The following is an 18,999-nucleotide window of genomic DNA, read 5'->3' as shown; positions in this document are numbered from 1 at the left end:
AGATCACATTTATCGGCACTTACCATTTTTCTATTTTCCATTTTCTCTCCATAAAACACTCATTACATTATGAACATATAATTACAGAAAAAGAGATAGGCTTACATTTTTCAAGTGCATCCATTGCTGCTCCCATTTCCGCTTGCTGAATACTATCAAATAAAACAAAGGTAACACACACTTTAAAGACTTTTTTCAAAAACAAATGGTATTGCTACAAATTATTCAGGCTGATTTTCATGTTTGGTACATAAAATTTTATCCAATTACTTCTACTGTCACATACTGAATTGCACAGATAGGAATATATACAAGGGCATGCAGAAATGTCATTTATTTGCACAAAGCCTGCTTAAGTTATTCGTTCCACACTTTTAATGCCGCAATAAAATAACTTTCATTTATATTACATTTGAAGTATTTCTTACTTAAATTTGATCATCCTCATGTAAAGTTTAAAGAGGTAAAGAGTAAAAAATATATGTATAGACAGACTTCCAATCATTTCTCAGTGTAAGACATAGATTAGAGGGTTCAAAGAAATGTGATAATATACATAATTCCTTTTACCTGAAGATGTTAGCATTTCCACAAATCTCACGTAAGTAGCAATAAAAGATCAAACATATAATGGCTGTGTCACGCACAATGTGTTTCATAAAATGCCTGCAGCAACGTCAGGTACTCTGCTGAGTAACTAAAACTGGACAGGCCTTGCCTGTGCACCAGGAAACATGGCTTCCTCAAGGCAGCCGAAGCCCCTTATACAATGGCATTCTCACTATCCAAGGCTGATTCTTAAGTTCGGGGCTGGGCTTGGTGCAGACATCAATCCTTGGGATTCATTTTGCTATTACCCTCAAATACTCTACACTCTAAATTTAAAAAGACAGCCTGCAGAGTTTGGAAAAACCAAGTAGAGACTTCTCAGACACACAAGATGTTCATCTGAAGAAATTAAAAATATCTTCTCATACCTTGGTCCTTTCCCACAACCTATTCTTTCTCCCTTGAAGTAAACGGCCACTGTGTAGGTTCTAGCATGAGATGGCCCCACCGTCTGCAGAGTCCTGAGAGGGAAAGGGAAGAAGATTAATTATGCTAAAGTGTTATTTAATTATAATTGCTAATATGTAACTCCAAGAAAAACCATCCACTTATTGCTTAGACAGAAGAAGTTAAAAATATCAAGAAAATTAAAGGAGTGTTTGATTTGCTAACCTCAGAAATATAGAGAACTTTTGAAATAGAAAAATTTTAAATTCTAACACTGGATTTATATATTTTCCCCCAAAGCATTATAAATAGCATCTGCAATAAAGTGTTCAAATACTTTTAAACAATTTCAAAGTGTGCATATTGAACAAACTTTTATCAGTGAAAAGTTAACTATTTCAGTCTATTCATTGTTTTTCAGTGCTAATCACAGATAAAAATATTATATATCTGAGTAATACATCGCAAGCCACATCTGAATGGTTTCACATCCTTTATGGAGTCTTTCTTATGTCTCTTATCTTATCTGAGAGATCACGAAATGTATTTAATTTCTGAAACACCTGAGATCATTTCAAAGTATGCTAGAATGCTGAGTACACAAACGATTGCCGAAAAACAAAACTCCGGGTACCCTAGATTTTAATGATGTGGTGAAGATTTCAAATGCAGTAATACTGATAACTTTGTGGAAAAGGGAAATTAAAAGTAGCCAACAAAGATAAAAGAATGAACATGGTAATCTTGAGAAAACTATGTAAAACAACCCCTTCATCTTGATGAAAAAGAACAAGCTCATCATGTACTTTTATTTGGGGGATTTATGAGGAGGGAACGGAGTCATTTCCTTTGTGTTTATATTCTTCGTAGGATAAAAGGCATGGATAGCTTCTTTAAGGTAGCACTTATCATAGTAATCATGCCTGCGTTATAAGAAGTTGGCCGTCCTCATTTTATTTATTGAACCTTAATTATCACTTTGATGAGGAAACACTTTGAGCCTTTCATGTAATACAGTTGGGATATTCGTTATGCTTATTAGCCACATATTAAAGTACTATCTCTAAATATTTGGGTTTTCTTCCCTAATAAAGGAAACATTGTTCAGCAGTGACAGCTTCTTGGGACAATTTATAGCAGCTTGCTGTGGGATAACATAACCTTCTCTTGGCCTCAGTTTTTCTCTCAGTGAAAAAATCTATATCATATTGTGACTAAACAAAAACATAGAAAAGGATTTAAAATTCTTGGCTGCCACTCTGGTGTTTTCCTTGAGTATGCTGAAGTCTGAAAAAATCCATGTGAGGGGGGCTTTTATTCTCTGTGAAACACACACACAAATGTGTGTGCTTGTAGCCATGAGAACACAGACAAGGAGTAAACCAGTATTAAAACTAGATTTTTATGCATCCTTAAAAACACTGTCCAGATAAGACCTTGGGAGGCAACCCTCCTATTTTGATAATTCTTCCTTTTTGTAATTCCTCTTTAAAACCACCTTCTGAATCAACAACATATGAGAGTCTCAAGATAATTACTCTACTTCAGAGTCAAACCTCCTGTCTTCATCAAAGTTGGTGGTATGTGTGTGGTGACCTGCATTCCTTGTGAATGATTTTTGGCTACCACTCAAAGAATACTCGAAAGTACTCGGTGGCTTTTAATACACATTCTAAGAAGAAAAGTTCCAAATATTTGAATAATACAGCAGCAGTGAAGACCTGCCCAGCTTCTTACATTAAGAGCCTGAGAGAGAGAGCATCTCTCTCAGGGAATAGAGACAGAGGCTGACGGGGATTCAAAGAAGGGTAGAGAGAGACTCCCAAGCACAATTATAAATCAAGCACACACCACCTTCTAATCTAGATGCACAGCAGAGGTTATGAAAAATGAGAACACAAATGCAAAAATGTATAAAAACTATTCATTTGAATTGTTCTTATCTTGGTCTCTTAATCTTAGTACGTCTTCCTCACAGGGAGTAGTAGTTCACAGGGTATTGTAGAGGTGGGAGAAAGCCTAGATAATCAAAAGTGACCCACTTACTTACAGCTAAGACTGAGAAACCCAAAACCCGAGCAGTTTCAGTGCTGGGCACAGTGTCAGAGTCAAAAGGTCCCAGGTCCAGACCTTGGTAATGATGACCCCACAGTGATTAGTTTTCCCTCCAGGTTCCCAGAGCATCAACTCTAAGCTCACCAGATCTGATGGCCTGTGGGCAGCGAGTACTCACTTGTACAGAGGAATGTCTGGTTCTTTTCCTTCTGTCCTAAGCGTCAAACAACACTGCTGAAGCTGAGATTTGGGGTCATTCCAATCCTGATTCAAAATGAACTCCTGTAGCAAATACCCAAAAAGCATTTAGTAATGGGTTCTGGGATCACCAAGCATAAAGCATATAACCAACTTAAAATTTATATAAGCTTACTTTCAATCGTGGAAAGAAACAAACATTCATGAACGTATGAACATATTCCAAATCCTTATCAATGTACAATGCTGCAATAAATGCTGAAAAAGAGAACATTTAAAAATAAACCACAATGCATCACCATTTATCAGAAAGAGTAAGAGACCTAGACTTTTAAGGAAAGTTTTAATAAGGTATTATTCTCCAGGCCTTCTTTATTCTTCATTTTTTAGCATTACCATTTCATCTTTAAATAAGAGCTACTCTTTATCACTAATATTAGAAGCAGCAATACAGATGCGTGATTAAGATGCAAAACCATAGAGTACAAAACCAAATTACGTACATTTGGCTGTGGGCTAAATGAATAGTTAGTTAAAACGATACACAAATTGCTATTGTATAGCATAGGAAGAATGACTGGGAATACAACAACAATGTTAACATCAAATAAGTCAAAATAAAACTTGAAAATCAGATATGATACCAGAATGAGTACATCCGGAGGCCTGCCATTCTCAACACCAATCTTGAGATCACCCATTTACAAGGGTCCGTGTTACATTTCGTGAACAGAAATGGGACAATTTATAGATTCAATACGCCCAGAGAAAAAGGTAATACTGGGCTGAATGAGAATGTGACAATATATCCAACTCTGCATTAATAAGGAGTAATCCCAAAGATAACTTCATTAAAAGGTACCTTAACCAAGTAAACAAACAGCAAGTTTTTAAAAGAAGGAATAAAAATAGCTCTCACTGAGCTAAAAAAAAAAAAAAAAAAAAAATGCCAGTAAGACCAATCACTCAACTTAATTTTTTAATAATTTTACTCTTTATTAAGTTACTTTTCTTAATTGAAAAAAAAAAAGTTCTCTTAGGTTCCTTAATCAGATTGCCTTTGCACTTTGTAAATGAGCTGGTTTTGCAAGGTAGACTTTAATATTTGTATATAATTCCAATTGTCAAAAACACCCTAACATTAAAAAGTTCCAAGGCCCAGTAGATGGCCCACTTAAAGGTAGCATCAAAAATGATAAAATCATGTGTATAAGCCTTTAGTTAACTATAATAAGATCATTTACAATGCTACCAAACCATACAGAAAGTGCGAAAGATGACAATATTTGTCCATAGAGCTCTGAGCTCTTTAAAAACAATAGATAACAGCTTTAGTACTTCGTAAATTATTCTTCTTTCTTCTAGGCCCCTATCTAAAGGCTGAGGGATGGCAAAAAGGCTAGGATTCACTATTATCCACCTTCACATTCTGCTCGTTTCACACAAGGGGAGTGATGGCTGAGTATGAGGAGGAGGGGTGCGGAGAAGGGGCTAGAGGTGGCACCACTAAACACAGACTGACCATAAAAGTCATTATCCCCATGTCTTAATTCCACATTATTCTCCCTCGAACAAGCTTCTCTATTAAATAAAAATTAATAGAGAAAAGAGGCTTCTTTAGTCAGAACACAGTAATATTGAGAAGGATAAACACTGGTCTATGTGACTTAAACTTTGAATCTGCAGGTTAGGAGGAAGCGTCATGTCATAGGACTCACATTCCAAGAGGTCTGCCAAGGTTTTGGTCCTCAGGGCCACGGGCCTCTTGGTCTTGTCGTTGGTGATGGCGTACTCCTGCATGCCCAGCTCCTCTGCCACCTTGGCCTGAGTTCTGTTATTCACCAAAGAACTTCGCAACAACTGGCCAAAAGGAAGTGAGGTACATTTAGAAATCGCTTCCCTTCTGGTCTCTTTCTCCTGTGTTGGGGCCAACTGGCCTGAGACCATCTCACTGACAGGGACACCAGGGTAAGTGGTGGCTTAAGTCCTCAGCCACTACACCAAAGCAGCAGCGACAAACTCTATACATTTCTAGCTTCTCCTTAATAACTTACTCTGCTCCTAGATTTTATTACCTGACATTTAAATACGCTCATTTGGTTGTTTAGTAGCAGTGAGCAGTGTTGCAGAGGATGCTATGATTAACGGTCATAGCTTCCATTAAGTCTAATGCTATTAAATGAAGGAGCATTAAAATTTTTTTATATCAACTGTATTGAAGTATAATTTACATACAATAAAATGCACCCACTTTAAGTATAGTTAGATGAGTTCTGACAACCTTCTACATTTCCATCACCGCAAACAAGTTCCCTGTGCCCCTTTGCAATCAATCAAAACAATTCACTTCCCGTCAGGTGAACTCAGCCTGCTTTCTGTCATTGTATTTTAGTTTTAAAGGAGCATTTTTAAAAAGTCTAAATAAGCTTTAAGTTACACTGGCATTGCTGCTAATTTTGATATTATAGGATTTGCGAAAGTGATGTTTTAGTAAATATTTATTTAAAACAAATTATTTACTACATTTTTACTATTTTGACTCTTTCTACCATATATCCTGAATCGCAGTTTTTTCAAACTGAGACCCGTTATCTTGAATCAAATGAAAATATAATTTTCATATTTCAATTTCAGGAATTCCAAACAAAAAATTTGTACTAGGAATTTCAGTCAGCTAAGAGTCATCCAAATACTATCCAAGCAGTAACATGACAGGGTGCCTAAAAATTATGCAACCAACCCACGGAAGAGGTGCCTGGTTTAGGGTTTAACACTCACTCACCACTCAGGAGGGGGGGGCAGGAGGGAGGCCAGGGAAGTGGGAAGATACAAAGAAAAAACGCTCACCAAACAGAGGCTGAAAATAATCATCCCTGATCTCTAAGATTTGGGAAAATAATGTACCCACAACTAGAACTTTCTTATAACAGACCTAACAAAATCTCTGTCTGTGGCGACAATCCCTCGTTGCTAAGGCACATCCACCCCCGACACCAGGGCAAAGGAGCAGGAACTGTGCTGGTTCCGTTCCATGCCACACTCTGCTTCTCAGATGCAAGTTTTATGCCCTGCGGCTCCATAGTGTCAAATGAGCTTATGAAAATCAAGATTTATTCTCAATGCCTGAGATTGCATCTCTGACAATAGATAAATAAGAAACAATATGTTCTTAATTTATCTGACAATGATTCATGAAGGAGAATTACAACTTGATCTTCATAAGCCATGCTTGCTGTTGAGGTACCGACTATTATTCTTAGCTTGTCTTTGCCTCCTCCTCCCATTTCCCCTTAACTCTATCTTTTCTTCAATATAGTGTTTCATTAAAATTAATATCCACAGAGAAGCCCAAAATTAAAAAGACCTAGCATATAAGACTCAACCAATAGGGAGCCCAACAGCCTAATATCTTGTAACTATAAAATAATTAAGCTGGACGGGAGCTATCTTTTTTGGTTTGGATTTCCAATGGGAGGGGAAGGGTTCTCAAAGTAGAGGCCATGGAGATAGGAGGGCTAATCTGAGAATATGGCTATGCTGAGCAAACTGGGTTCTCTCAACATATGCTTTGGGTAAGAGGAGAAAACCCTAATATTTTTAGGCTGCATATACGAAGACTTCATGCCTCAGAATCGACAAGCCTGATGTGCACATCAGTGCACACAAACCACAATATGTCACTGGTCACCGGGCCCCAGATGCCACCTTTCAGTGTCAGGGTCCCCCTCTCAGTGTTGTAGAGTAATGCTGTCTGACAGGGAAGGAGAAAAGCAATGAATACGGAAACAGAAATGCTTCCAGTATTATTTAAAATGTGCCCTGATAGGTCTTAAAGAAGAAGAGTGGCCAGCAGAAAGTGAGATCTTTATGTTCTTCCCCAAACTCAGAGCCTGAATCAAAAGCCAGTGGGAGAAAAGGAAGTTATAAACCACCCATATTTTTAGAGTCAGTTTAAATTTAGAAGATGAGATGAAAAGAGGTAACACCTTGCTCTTTACCTAAGCAAGGAAGTCCGAATGGCAGTTTCTTTAAATGAAAACTTCCCTCCTTGGCCTCTGCTGAACTCTCTACAACAAGCGGGATCAACAGGGGATTGTAAGGTGGAAAACCACCTGAAGTCTGGCAGGTCAGTGTGACAACTTTGGAGACCAATTCTCAGCCAGGCCCTGTGCAGATAGCTGAAGATCCCAAAATGATCAACGCCCCACTGCTACCCTCTGGGGGCCGCTAAGACCTAAAGGAAGCAACACCCAAACCGGCCGCTGTAACACACTGCGGTGGCCATCTCTGACGGCACGGAGGCACGGTGCGCGCAGGTGCTCCGCTCTCTCCCAGCCTTCTAAAAAGGCCGCCTGGAAGACCTGACCCCTGAGTAAAAATGCTCCAGGGGCTCACCGACCTAGCTGTCATATCAGAACCATAAGGCACTTTAGAGATGTGGTACTCGAGCCTCTTCCAAGAACCAAGGAATTTGAATTTCTGGAGCTGCAACCCAGACAGGTGCATTTTTTTAAAAAATCTTGTATATAGACTCCAGTAAACAGAGTCAGAACTGAAAAAGAGTGAGTCTGCTAGTGGCAGAAGGGTGAGTGCTATGGTCTGGATGTTTGTGTCCCCTCAAAATTCAAATGTTGAAATCCTAACCCCTAAAGATGATCGTATTAGAAGGTGGGGGCCTTTGGGGGGTGATTAGGTCATGTGGGTGGAGTCCTCATGAATGGCATTGGTGCCCTTACAAAAGAGTCCCCAGAGAGATCTCAAGCCCCTTCCACCGTGTGAGGGTACAATGACAAGTCTGCACTCGGAAGAGTGCCTCACCTAACCATGCTGGCACTGCGATCTTGGACTTTCAGCCTCCAGAACTGTGAGCAATAAATTTCTGCTGCTCATGAGCCACCCGGTCTGTGGTATAAGCCGCCTGGTCTGAACAGACTAAGACAGTGAGAAAGGGTTTTCCAGGAAGAGGGAACAGCTCTGGCAGAAGCAGGGGGCCATGACACAACAAGGTGATCATCACTGAGTGGAAGCGGAGGAAAAGTCAAGCTCGGCGGAGAAGAGCGGATGCAGAGGGGGCTGGCTGGCCTATGGGCAGAGACAGTCTTTCAGGTGATGAAAAGAAGTCTGGACTTTCCTATATGGGGAAGGAATCCCAAAAAGTGTCAAAAGGAAGCAGTGGCAAAGTAATTTTTTGATTTCAGAAAGATCATTTTGGTGGATGAATCCGAATGGAACATGACATGAGGTTGGACAGCTTACAGATAGATGTTGATGCTATAAATTACTATTTTATGACGAAAAAATAACCTACTTTTTATTTTTTAGTAGTCTAGAAAACAAACATGAAGTATCCATTGGGCATGAAATAGTTATTAGACTGTTTTGCAGACAATACCTTATGTTGGATATGTAGTAAAATGCAAAAGATTTTTGTGTCATGCTGCCTGGGTTTAAACTGTGGCCTTACCACTTTCCGGCTAAGTGGCCCTGTGTAAGTTACTAAATCTCTCTAAGGCTGTTTCCTCATCTATAAAATGGAAAACATAGTACCTACCTCAGAGGGTAGTAATGAGAATTAGAGTGAATGAATATATAATCTAAGTACAATGACTGGGACATAATACACACATAAGAAACATTTGCTGCTGTTGTTATCCACAATGGCATCATCGCTGGGCAAGATATGCTGGCTCTTTGGTTATACGGAAAAGCTTCTAGTAAGTTCTAGGAATTCCTCTGGATTTATCGTTAATGCAGAATGTCTGTACAGCTGTCCACTCACTGTCCTCAAAGCTTTCGATTTTATCAAAGGTTCTTAACTTTCTTTTTAATCCTCCCCCAACAACGACGACAAAAATTCATTTGAAATCGCAAGAACAAGAGGAGAACGCTGTAGCTAGGGCTCTCTGTAAAGCTAAGAGGACTGCCGAGTCCCTGGTGCAATGGCAGGGACCTGAATGAATATCACAAATCTCAAATTCCGATTTTGAGAACCCAGGATGTTTTCTATTATCTCTGCACAGTCGTCTTTCATAATTAGTTAAAACTTAAATTTTAATAAGAAAAAGATTTATTGTTTTTTTTTTTTTTTTTTACATAAAAGAAACATTGGCATTCTTCCTTCAACTATTCTCCCCACTCTCGAATCTAAAGAGAAAAGCACAGCTGTGGGACATGAGCTACCAAAGAGGGCCACCTAGTGTGAAATAAGTAGACTGTGATTATTATTCTGAGGACTTTAATATAAGAACATGGGATGAAAGCAGAATGTATTATTAAAAGTGACAGTGATGTGCCACACAGGTCTATTATATCAAGAATGGTAGCCAGATGGTCTCCATTTCCCATGGTAACTAAAGAAAAGGTACACAAATGATAGCAGGCAGAATGCAGGTCAGATACGAAGAGCCAAATGATGCCAGTGACGGAGAAAATTTCAACCAGGAGGCTGTGAAATCTGTCCTGTCAAGGAGGTCTTGTAAATAAGATGCTGTTTATCTGAATGATTTATGCTTAGTGCTGTCCGGAGGCAGCGGGAAGGGATTAGATAATAAGTTCTCAAACTTTCTATTTGTAATCCTTGCTTTCTTATTAAACCAAAACATTCCTCTAAAAATGAAAACTTCTTCTGCAAGTTCATTCTGTACCATTGAATAGTGCCTTGCACATAGTAGGTATGGGATTACCTACTATTTTTGGTTCAGAAGCTTGCAGTAAAGGTTGAGAAAAAAGAATGAAACAGAGAAATCTCACAGGCAAGTGTTCAAACTCAAAAGTGTGGCAGGGCAGGTCTTTGGGTCTGAGTAAATGCTCCTTGACTTCTCACTATTTGCCCTGACTCTACTGGATAGGTTCTCCCCCAAAACACAAATACTGTGGAATAGAACCTCTTCCTTCTACATCCCAATTCAAACTTAGTCCTCCTAGGACAATTGTATAAGCCTGACATTCCTTCCAAAGTAGGCCTTTTTGAATACCCAACTTACAGAACACATTATGCTTTTCCCCATCATCATTCAAAACTGGAAAACCACAATTTCATTTGCTCAACTGTCCTTATTCTCCGTGAAATCAGCGTGTAAGGTAATGGCTCAAAGCTAACTAATGCCTCCCAATGTGAAGTACTATAGTTGTATCTTCTTTAATTACAAAAATGAATAATTTGCCACCACCTCCCAACAATGCAACTGGAATAAGTAATCCTCCACAAATTTTAAAGTAATTTTAACCTTTAGACATTCATAAATAAGTTTTCGGCTTCTTTCCTTATACATAAAACAATGTGCCACTTCCCTCCAGTGGAACTTCCACTTTCCTTTCTGTATGACTTAGCTCCCTGAGAAAATCTCATTCCTTTACTTATTTACCAAATGTGTACTGAGAGCCTACCACATGCCAGGCACTACTGTGCATATAGTAATAAATAAAAACTTGCTCTCACAGAATTTCCAGGTTAGTGGGATAGGCAAACCGAAGTAAGTTCCAGGAAGGAAAAGAACATGAAATGTTGACTGGGGGGCCACCAGAGCAAGTTTCCCTTGCATCCAGAAGTCACATCAGAACTGACATCTAACGAAAAGGTAGGAGATACTGGGCAAATGAGCACAGGGGTGGAAACGGAATGGACTCCAGGTAGAAGAAGAGCCTGTGCAAAGCCCGATGACAGGAGGGGGCTTGGAGGAACAGTAGGCCAGAGTAGAGGTACAGAGTGAAAAGAAGAATATGTGCCATGAGGACAGGCAGGCGGACAGGCCAGACCACCAGGTGCCTTGCTTGCTCTTCAGTCACTATCCAAAGAACACCTGAAGAGTGTTAGACTGGGCTATAACCACCATTCATTCATTCAAAGCATATTTGCTGAGCATGGATATGCCAGGGACTCTCCAAGGACCCAGGGAATCAGGAATGAAGAAAACAGACAATAGTCCTTGCCCTCATGGAGTTTCTACTCTGATGAGAGAAGACAGACAGGTAAAATATATAGCATGTGTAAAGGAGAAAAAAGAAGGAGAAGATGGAGGTAAGGCTCCAGGCTGGGGGAGGGGAACTAGGGACAAAGGGAAGAGGTCACTATTTAAGCAGGGTAGGTTAAAGAAGGCCTCACTGAGAGATGGCATTTGAAGAGAGACCTGAAGAAGGTGAGGGACTGGGCCATAATATGTGCAAAGGCCCCTAGGCAAAGGGGTGCTCAGCATCTTAAGGAATCACACAGAGGCCAATGAGAAGAGTATAGGAGACACAGAGTCAGAGACAGCAGCAGGAAGGCAGGTCACACAGGGTCTTAGAGGTTAAGTATATCGTCTTTTACCCTTGGGACAGGAAATCTTTGGAAGGTTTACACAGAGAAGATGTGTAATCTGAATTCCCTTTAAAATGATTTCTCTAGGTGATGTACTAAATACAGACTGAGGAATGGGGGCATGAATCAGTTGGGAGGCTATAGCTGTAATTTAGGGGAAAGAAGACAGGCGTCCAGACTAGGGTTATAACAGTAGAATTGGTATAAAGTAGTCGCATTTTGGGCAAACTTTTAAAGTATAACCAATAGGATATGCTAATGACTGAGAGGTATAGTAGGAGAGAAAGAGTTTAGGATAACTCTAAGATTTTTAGCCTGAGCAACTATAAGAATGCAATGATCCTTATTGATATGGAGAACATCTATGGAAAAGGTTTTGGGATGAAAATCAGTCTTGTTTTGGACATGTTATATTTGAGAAGCCTAATAGAAATCCAACTAGGGATTCCAGTATATCTGTATATCTAGATATTCAAGTATATCTATAAGTTATATTAAATATATGAGTCTGGAGTTAGTGGCAGAAGTAAAGGCTGAGACATAAATCAAGAAATAGCATACAGATGTGTTCAAAGCCATGAGAGGAAGTCAGCAGAAAAAAAGGAGAGGTCTGAGAACGGGGACACTCCAATACTGAGAGGCTGGGGAGACGAAGAGGAACAACCAAAGTGTATTAAAGATGAATGGCTCCTGTGGTCACAGGAGACTTGTTGTGAAAAGACTCCACTGGCTGCAGCATGTAAAACAGACTGGAAAGGAACAAGAGTTTATATGAAAGACCAGGGTAGGAAGCTGTGAACCTGCTGAACAGGCCTGGGACCTAGGCCTCCTGAAGGATTTCTGCCTGACACAATGTCCATCATGGGCGAGTACAAAACTGCCCACGAGAATGGCAAAGGCCAGCTTTTCAAATAGCAGCCTGCATCTCAGGGGGCAATCTGAGCATGCTGCATTGTTCTGTATTAACACAACTTTAAGATTCCTAACTTTTACATTTTCATAAATGTCACCCCTCCGAACTGGGTCTCTTTTGTCAATCGTATCCTGTAACAAAATATTGGCAGCCCTGCAGATAGTACTAAAGCGGTCCAGGTGACAGAAGTTGGTAGAAAGGATTTGGGAGATCAGGACGAGGTAGTTACTGAAGGAGTCCTGTTGTCAGCATTTGTGAATGGTTCTAGAATATAGGTAGGGAAGGGAGGTAGAAGGAGGAATCAAAGAGGACCCCTAGGTTTCTGGCTTGCAACATTGGATGGGTGATGTTGCCATTCGATTACTCAGGGAATACTGGAAGAGAGCCCAGGTGGGAGATTATGAGTTCAGTCTTAGACCCTCATACGCTGCTGGTGGGACTGCAAATTGGTACAGCCACTATGGAAAACAGTATGGAGGTTCCTCGAAAAACTAAGACTTGATCTACCATATGATCCAGTAATCCCTCTACTGGGTATTTACCCCTAAAGACTTGAAAACCCATATCTGAAAATATATTTGCACATCGATGTTCACAGCAGCATTATTCACAGTGGCCAGAACATGGAAGCAACCAAAGTGAGAAGCTGTGGTACATATATTCAAGGGAATATTACTCAACCATAAAAAGAGATGATATACTGTCATTTTGCGACAATATGGACGGACCTCAAGATAATCATGCTAAGCGAAATAAGCCAGACTGAAAAAGCTGAAAATCACATGATATCACTTATTTGTGGGAAATAAGCCTAAAAGCAACAAATGAACAGGACAAACAGAGACCCAGAGACATGGACAATGGACTAGTGATTACCAGAGGGTAAGGGGTGGGGGAAGAGGGAAGAGGTAGACCAGGTAAAGGGAGTCAATATAGGGGGGTCGGGGAAGGGTGAAGTGGGTAGAGGGGATCAGATATATGTTCACTGAAGAAAACTGGACTCTGGGTGGTAATCACACAACAGAATATATAGATGTTAAATTACAATGTACACTCGAAAATTATATAATTGCATTCATTAACTGTTAGCGGGGAGGACAAAAATGAGTTCAGTCTTAGACAAGGTGGAGATGCTGAGAAGGCAGCTGGGACTGAAGCTCAGAAAAAAAATGGTACCAGAAAGATCCATTTGGAAGTCATTTGCCTATTGTGTGAAACTGATAATATACATAGGAATGATTGCCACGGAAAGGATCTAGTAAGAAGACAAAATGGCTGAGGAGTGAGCTTTTTAGACACTGGAATATTAATCAGCTGTAGGGCTTGCAAAGGAAGCTAAGAAAGAGTAATTAAAGAGGTGAGAAGGAAATCAGAAAAATGCAGCATGAAAGAAGCCGATGCAAGACTGTTTAGAGGAGGGAGGGGGCAACCATGTCCATGCTGATGAGAGCTAATATTTTTTGAAATATGTAGTTAACTGATGACAGATCATCCTTCTTTTGCCAGCAGATCAGTTGGTCCAATTAATTTCTACCAAAGCTTTCTGTGAATACAGTTAATAAAATCATCATATCATAATTTTATCATTTAACATCTTTCTAATAAGCTATTCGAAATTGTCCATTTTTAAGACAGCAAGGCTGATAAAACACATTTTGGATAAAACCACAATTATGGCACTGAAGTGATCTTGGAGAGAACACAAAATTGGCGTCTCTATCACAGCCCTGGTTTTACCTTTATCTAGACCTTGGACAGGACTTCCCGAGTTTTGGTTTTATTACCTGGGGCAGGGGGATGTACATAGCGACTAAGATGGGAAGCAGTGAACTTCCTTAACTATAACATCCCATCTTCACAAAATCCTAGAGTTCACAATTAATTTTGTGGGACTACAAGAGTAAATGTGTGTATTTAAGTCACACATTTCCAACAGTGGCCTCTATGTGGCCATCAAATGAATTACTACCTCAAGCCGTCTGGTTTCCTTTGGGCACTTCTCAGACCAACCACATATTCTGACAGCTATGAAGTCTATTCCCTAATAAATACAGAATGATCACTTACTGATTCCCTAATGTAGAGCAAAATACCAGACATTAGTTTATTTCTAGTATATGTTTATATGTTCTTAAGAATTTAATGTTAACTAGAGAGGAAAACACTTTTTTGTCCATCCAAAAGCAGCTAACTTTAAATATTAATTAATCTGTTAATCTTAACTTCAATTTAGAATAAGAGTACAGCTGATTTCCTATAATGCTACACAGGGCACAAAAGGAGCACAAGATTCATTGAGCAAGTGAATGCAAGGACCATATTTTGTTGGGCTTAGAAATTCTGCTGAAAAATTACATCTAAACATAGCCAAGTCACCATATTCTCCCTAATTCTAATATTTGTTTCTCATATAAACTATTTCCAGGGTTCGCAGTTGTAGAGATGAGATCCAATTCTATTCAAAGCAAAACATGCATAAAATTTGTACAGATGCAAAGTATTAAAAACTTATTATTTGCTTCAAGTATAATAAAGAAGAAAGTGTGCACTAACAAAATATCTTGTAACATACTACTACAGCGGTCCTCCCTTGCCTACAGGGATACTTTCCAAGATCGCCTGTGGATCCCTCAAACCATGGATAGTACCGAACTACACACACACACACACACACACACGTACATACGTACATACGTTTTTTCCTATACATACATACCTATGGTAAAGTTTAATTGATAATTAGGCACACTAAGAGATTAATATCTTATAATAAAATAAAAGTTATAGACGATAATAAAAGTTATATAAATGTGGTTTCTTTCTCGAATTATCTATTGTTCTCATCTTTTCACTTAAGGGAAGCATTTTATGTCTTCCTCTGGTATATCTGAATTGCCAGTATCACAACTCTTGAGCTCCGGGGACATGATTAAGTAAAATAAGGATAACTTGAACACAAGCACTGCGATACCATGACAGTCAATCTGCTAAGTGACTAACAGGCCAGCAGCCTATGCATTGTGGACATGCTAGACAAAGGGATGACTCGCACCCGGGTGAGATGAAGTGAAGCAGCACAAGAGTTCGTCGTGCTCCTCGAAAGTGTGCACCATTTAAAACTTAGTTTAATTCTGAAATTTTCCATTTAATATTTTCAGACTCAGGTTGACCTCAGGTTACTTAAACTGCAGAATGCAAAATCATGGAATGGTGGGACTTCGGTACTTTTCTTTGCCCAATAAAGCATTTGTTTTCTCAATGCCCAGTTCTAGAGGGAGTTCTTAAAAGGTTATTCCCTGTGCCTCAAGAGAGATCATGACTGGCTTCCAGATATATTTTGTTCACCATTCCAGTTATATTATTGATCAGTTTCACAGAATAAAAACAGCACACAGCAAATAAAAAGCTCAAAAAGTTTTAAAAATGGGAAAAAAGTGAGAGCAATGGGGGCTGTTTTACTTTGTCCATAAATCAAACCTTGTTTCTTTAAGTTCCTTTCGACTCTCACATAGTCTAGCTAAACTACTGAGTTCTTACTGCCTCTCTATCTTCTGATTTTTCATGCTGTGCTCTTATTTCGGCAGTATCAATGTGCAGAATACCTTCGCATAGAAATCCCTTCCCTCTAGCTCCCAGAGGCCAAATCCCAGCTATCTTTAAAGGCTCAAAACATCACCATATCCATGAAGCTTTCTTGGAACTCCACATGTGAAAGAAATCTTATCTTTCAACACAATGAGCCATTACCTATCCCTCTTTATATTTTAACATGGTTCTCCCTTGTATTTAGTTATATTACTAACATACTTTTTATAGTGTACATGTATGTACATACACACACACACACTGTAGGTAGGTAAGTAGGTAGGTAGGCAGGCAGGCAGGCAGACAGATAGATAGAAGTTGTAGTTATTTACTTATATTTTTAACTTCTAATAGTTTTTTTTCCCCATAAAATTTGTCTCTCTTTATTCCAACAAAATTACTAATTATATTGGTTATAATAAAGATTTTTACAAAAATTTTGTCCTATGGACAGAAACGCCAAATTAGACCATCTTTCTTGAGTTCTTAGACAATTGTGCTTTAAATTATATATGGAGAAACTTCTGATAGTTTTTAAACTCCTTAGGTGTCAACTAATATTTAAAGCCTAGCCCAATCTTGCATAGAGTAGATAATCATTAAATGAAAAAGTATAAAATGAGTTCTTATATATTGCTTTGTATATACTATATATAATGAAATGAATAAAACTATATGATATGGATGCTTAAATCACCAAGAATTAAGTCATAAATTTCATAAAGAGATATTTGGCTCTTCTAATCTTTGCTCTCTCTTATACAGTAATCTTATTGGAGGGAATGATTTAACACAAACTCACAGTTAAATGTCCTTCATGATGATCTGGGAAATGAATGAATAAGTACTCTGTGGCTACCAGCTGCATTATGGAGTCACCTAGGAATTCCATCCTCTGGTTGTGGCCTCTGATAAATGAAACATCAATGTAAAGAGATCAATTTACAGATTTAAAAAAAATGCAGAATTGTTTAAAGGTATGATTTTATAAGGCAATGTGTTCATCTTGCTTTAAAGCACAAAATATTTAAATAAGGTTCCTTAAGGCCCTTCAACTGAAAAGAGAAGAGTCAATATAGGTTGAGTTTCAAAGAAGAGTAAAAATGAGTACTATCTAAGGATTAAGCAACTGCTAAAATAAAGACTGGAAAATACTGCCTGATGAGAAACTGAGGAGTATCAATTGAAAGATGTAGTACGGACAACATCTTGCATCTGTAACAACAATCTTGCAAACAATCTCATTACAGACAAAACAAAGCAAAAAGGTTTAAACTTTTTCTTTGCTCAATCTTTACCTCTGTATTGAAATATATACTCCATTATTCAAATCTAGAATCCAGGTTAAGAACAAGACTCTTTAAAGGGAGTTGTTAAATATTTGATTTGGGGGAGGAGGAGCCAAAAACTATATAAAAAAACAACATGCAAAGAAATAACGTTTTGGTTATTTTCTTATCATATTAGCTGATCTTCAAATCACTCATCTAGAACAGGGGCTGTAGAGTCAAAGTCAGCCCATGGCCTGTTTTTATAAATACAGTTTAAGTGGGACCCAGGCATGATCATTTATATTTTTTCTGTGGCTGCTTTTATGCTGCTATAGCAGAACTGAACCATCACAAAGAGACCACATAGCCTATAAAGCCTAAAATATTTAATATCTGTCCCTTCACAGAAAAAAATTTTACTTCCTTCACACTCCTCTTATACTTTATAAAGAAATTAGAGGCATGACAATGAGACCAAAAATATTAGATTGGAACATATCCCCTGGTCCACACCAGTGTCTGGCTACTCATCCATCTCATAATTTCCTAGAAATATGTTTGAAATCCCAATTCCTTTGAAGGGCACACAACGAAGGTATGGGATTGCCTGTCTAAATGGGCATAATGGGACTGCATGAGTAAGTCTAACTCACAGGGTCAGATGGTTAAATCCCACAGTTCTCAGCGTGAATGCTCTTGCCAGAAGTCGAACATGAGTAAAAATTACTCCGATTGCTTCTTCAAACTCAGTAAGTTTCTGTAGAACTGGAGAAGTCTCAATAAGTTGTCTATCAGTATTTGGCTCTTGTAGCTATAGGAAAAAAATAAATAAATAAAAATCGCATGCAGTTTTGGGTTACAAGAGTAATTATCAATTCTAAGATAGTGTTTTGTAAATTCCTTCTCCAATGGGTAGAAATTTCTGAAATGCCAATAAAACATCCCTTTCTCATCCCTTAGAATGGCAAACAAACCTAATATTTAAAAAGGGTTCAAATAATGTTTTCCAATCTTCTATCAAATTTCAAGGCCAAGCACTGTACACAGATTGTTCTAATCCTAAATATTATACTAACTCTCCAAGGAAGAGCAAACTGAAAAACTGCTGGTAGAGGAATATATTTATATCTCTAGTAACCCAGTAGTTTTCAAACTTTAGCGTTCTTCGGAACCCTTGCAGGGCTTGGTACCAGTGCATGGCCAGGCCTTACACCAGAGTTTCTGAATCAGTATGTCTGGAGTAAGGATCGAGAACTAGCCTTTCTGATAAGTTACCAGGTGATGGGCATGTGGCTGTCTGGGGACTGCCATTTGAGAACCACTGCATTAGAGGAACTTGACTGCTGTGTGTCTTCCAGGGACCAACCTATTTTAGCAAATGAGCATCATTAAGACTGGATTCAGGTTATAGTGGAGATTATTACACCACTAGGAAAGTGCTCCACATAACAATGAGCCTTTAACAACTGGCAGAGAATAAATATGAAAAGTAATTTTTTTTCCCCCTCTTTAATCCCAACCTCTCCCCAACTTCCACCCCTGACCTATGGATGTTGCCGTTTCCCCTTAAGAACTGGATCTCTGAAGGCGGGGCGTCTCCTCCCACATGCTCAGGGCGCACCCGGCGCCTGGCACACCCAGGGCTCGGTCCTGTGGCTCTACCTGGGGTGTGAACCCAGGACCTT

General features: G+C 38.9%; 1 protein-coding gene across 4 annotated transcripts in view; it reads right to left on the bottom strand.

Moving 5' to 3' along the window:
- Positions 1-18,999, bottom strand: part of DROSHA (drosha ribonuclease III) — a 108,425-nt gene that overhangs the window by 3,334 nt on the left and 86,092 nt on the right. For all 4 annotated transcript variants that reach the window (XM_036225472.1, XM_036225474.1, XM_036225475.1 and 1 more), the window contains 7 exons: positions 17,968-18,125; positions 16,846-16,951; positions 4,968-5,109; positions 3,425-3,507; positions 3,230-3,333; positions 978-1,070; positions 106-152 (listed from right to left, as the gene is read on the bottom strand). In XM_036225472.1, the coding sequence (XP_036081365.1) occupies positions 106-152; positions 978-1,070; positions 3,230-3,333; positions 3,425-3,507; positions 4,968-5,109; positions 16,846-16,951; positions 17,968-18,125 (733 nt within the window). The remainder of the gene's footprint in view (positions 1-105; positions 153-977; positions 1,071-3,229; positions 3,334-3,424; positions 3,508-4,967; positions 5,110-16,845; positions 16,952-17,967; positions 18,126-18,999) is intronic.

Source organism: Rousettus aegyptiacus, unplaced genomic scaffold, assembly GCF_014176215.1.
Source record: "Rousettus aegyptiacus isolate mRouAeg1 unplaced genomic scaffold, mRouAeg1.p scaffold_m13_p_8, whole genome shotgun sequence".
NCBI lineage: Eukaryota > Metazoa > Chordata > Mammalia > Chiroptera > Pteropodidae > Rousettus > Rousettus aegyptiacus.
Note: the sequence above shows the minus strand (reverse complement) of the source record. Positions and strands in the feature narration are given on the sequence as shown.